Here is a 2,500-nt window from a genome sequence, read left to right as displayed (position 1 = left end):
CAAACACTTTTTTCTTACATGAAGGGGACCGGGTACGAGAATAACGGACACACACACACGCACGCACACACACACACATACACGCACACACACGTACACGCACACACGCACGCACGCACACACACACGCACACACACACACACACATATATAAGATTGCATATCATACTCATATTTATTATTTACAATCTTACCGGCATCTTGAAGAATCTATATTTAATTCTACGCTAATCGAAAAAAAAATACTCGTAAATATAGACCACAACGCTTTACATCTAAACACAAAACGGTGGAGGAATCACTTACTTGTTATGGGTGACATTGCCTTCATGTTGCTTCGCTTTTGCAGAATTCTTCGGCCTCGTTGGGCTAACCTCGCGTCCTTTTTATGAGCCTATGCGTTCTCGGCGACTTCCCATAGTGATGTGAGTCCTGAGGTCTGGCTCATTCGGAAGGAGCCACTCCTTGCTGCTCCTGCAGCAGAGGGAGGGATTGAGGTCACTGTCTTTGTCTTTCTTTCTGTCTTTCGTGTTCCAGCAACACTCGAATACAGTCTCGTCAAGGGAAAGTCCGTCAGAAAAAAAAAGAATGAAAGTCCCGATATTCTTCAGACACAACAACAACAACAATAATAATGATAATAAAATAATCCACCTAATTTCTCCAACGAAAGAAAATGTAACTTGATTCTTTAGGGGGGGACTAAAAAAAAAAAATTCCCGGTCAGAGAGCAGGACAGAGCGAGCGAGGGAGCGTCCACTCGGCTCGGATGTCGGTAGGGGTTTGAGGCTGTCCCCGGCGTGCCCGAGAGATGCCCGTCGGAGCTACCCAGTTCAGCCGGGTAGAAATCGCTGAGGGAAGGGCTCTCGGCTCCTGCATTTAGGTCGTCTTGCGCGGTCCAGGAGAAAAAAAAGAGAACCCTCATGAGTGAAGGGAAAGGAAGGGTGTCTTGGGTCGTACGTCTTGAGAACCTCGGTGTTTTTGGCGGGGGGAAAAATTATACGTTTGGGTAAATGGGCGGCCCTGTGATCCCTGGCAGTGTGTCGCGGAGCCAACCGTTAGCTCGGAGTCAGGCTTAGGATAAATATATCCATTTTCCTAAAAAAACAAGAAAATACACCAATAGACAAATAAGAATAATAATAAAAAAAATAGAAAAAATAAAATATATCAATTTTTTCTTAAAAAAAAAACAAGAAAATACACCAATAGACAAATAAGAAAAATCGAAAAAAAAACAAAAAAATAATACGACAGAACTATCTCTTTCATTCCCATACATACATCTACGCCTTAAAGAAACTAATAAATTTCTTGAGGCTAAAAATACCGCTTCTTGAGTCACATTGCTAACGGACGAAGGAAGAGGTAGAAATAGAAAGAAATTCAACCCTTTCATTCAGCTCTTCAGACAGTGATGACGTCACACGCGCCTCACACATCATCAGAACATCAATATAATATTAATAAACAAAAGACACATTAATAAATAAACAAAACATATAATCACAAATAAACAAAATACAAATAAAATCCGATATACAAATAAATAGATACATAAACAAACAAATAAACATAAAGTGAATAAATAAATATAAACATACAAAAATTAAAACAACATATAATCACAAATAAACAAAATACAAATAAAAAACAGAAAACAAATAAACAAATGCATAAACAAACAAATTAAAAAAAAATCATAAACGCATATAAACATACAAAAATTACAACAAAACATGTAATCACAAATAAACAAAATACAAATAAAAAACAGAAATACAAATATATAGATACACAAACAAATAAACATAAAATTGTTAAACGTATATAAACATACAAAAACTAAAACATGATCAGAACATACGTGTCATAATTATTAGCAAACCACAAAAAACACTAAATAAACACAGAACATATGATCACAAATAAACAAATTACAAATAAATAGATACACAAACAAATAGAAATAAAATTCATAAACGCATATAAACATACAAAAACTAAAATATAATCAGAACAAATTTCGCGCCAAAAAACCGTCTCATTATTTTCCAGAACATACAAAATTCGCGCCAAAAAAAGTTAATTATTTTCCAGAACATACAAAATTCGCGCCAAAAAAAGTTAATTATTTTCCAGAACATACAAAATTCGCGCTCGCAAAAAAGTTCATCGTTTTAACTAAAAGATACAAAAATCGCGCCAATAAAAACCCCCTCATTATTTTCCAAAACATACAAAATTCGCGCCAAAAATCGTTTCATTGTTTTAACTAAAACAACCAAATTCGCGCCAAAAAACCCGTCTCATTGTTTTAACTAAAAGATACAAAATTCGCGCCAAAAAACCCGTCTCATTGTTTTCCAGAACATACGAAGTCCCTCCTCCACTCTGCTGGCCGTTCGAGCTTAAATTACCCAGTTAGCGTCATTTTAAGCAGCTCTTCTATTTTCAGATTATCATAATCATCTTAGATTCGAGCGACTGGTGGAGAACAG

At 36.1% G+C, this 2,500-nt stretch overlaps 1 protein-coding gene across 1 annotated transcript in view; it reads right to left on the bottom strand.

Moving 5' to 3' along the window:
• The window catches only part of LOC113815674 (uncharacterized), a gene marked incomplete at its 5' end in the record, with an annotated part of 22,316 nt that extends 21,602 nt beyond the window's left edge, over positions 1-714 (bottom strand). Inside the window, 1 exon segment of the mRNA XM_070144835.1 lies at positions 306-714. Coding sequence (XP_070000936.1) covers positions 306-330 — 25 coding nt within the window.
• Between the last annotated feature and the right edge of the window lie 1,786 nt (positions 715-2,500).

This window comes from Penaeus vannamei, chromosome 32 (genome assembly GCF_042767895.1).
Source record: "Penaeus vannamei isolate JL-2024 chromosome 32, ASM4276789v1, whole genome shotgun sequence".
NCBI lineage: Eukaryota > Metazoa > Arthropoda > Malacostraca > Decapoda > Penaeidae > Penaeus > Penaeus vannamei.
The sequence above is the reverse complement of the archived record's forward strand: the minus strand, read 5'-3'. Positions and strand labels throughout refer to the sequence as shown.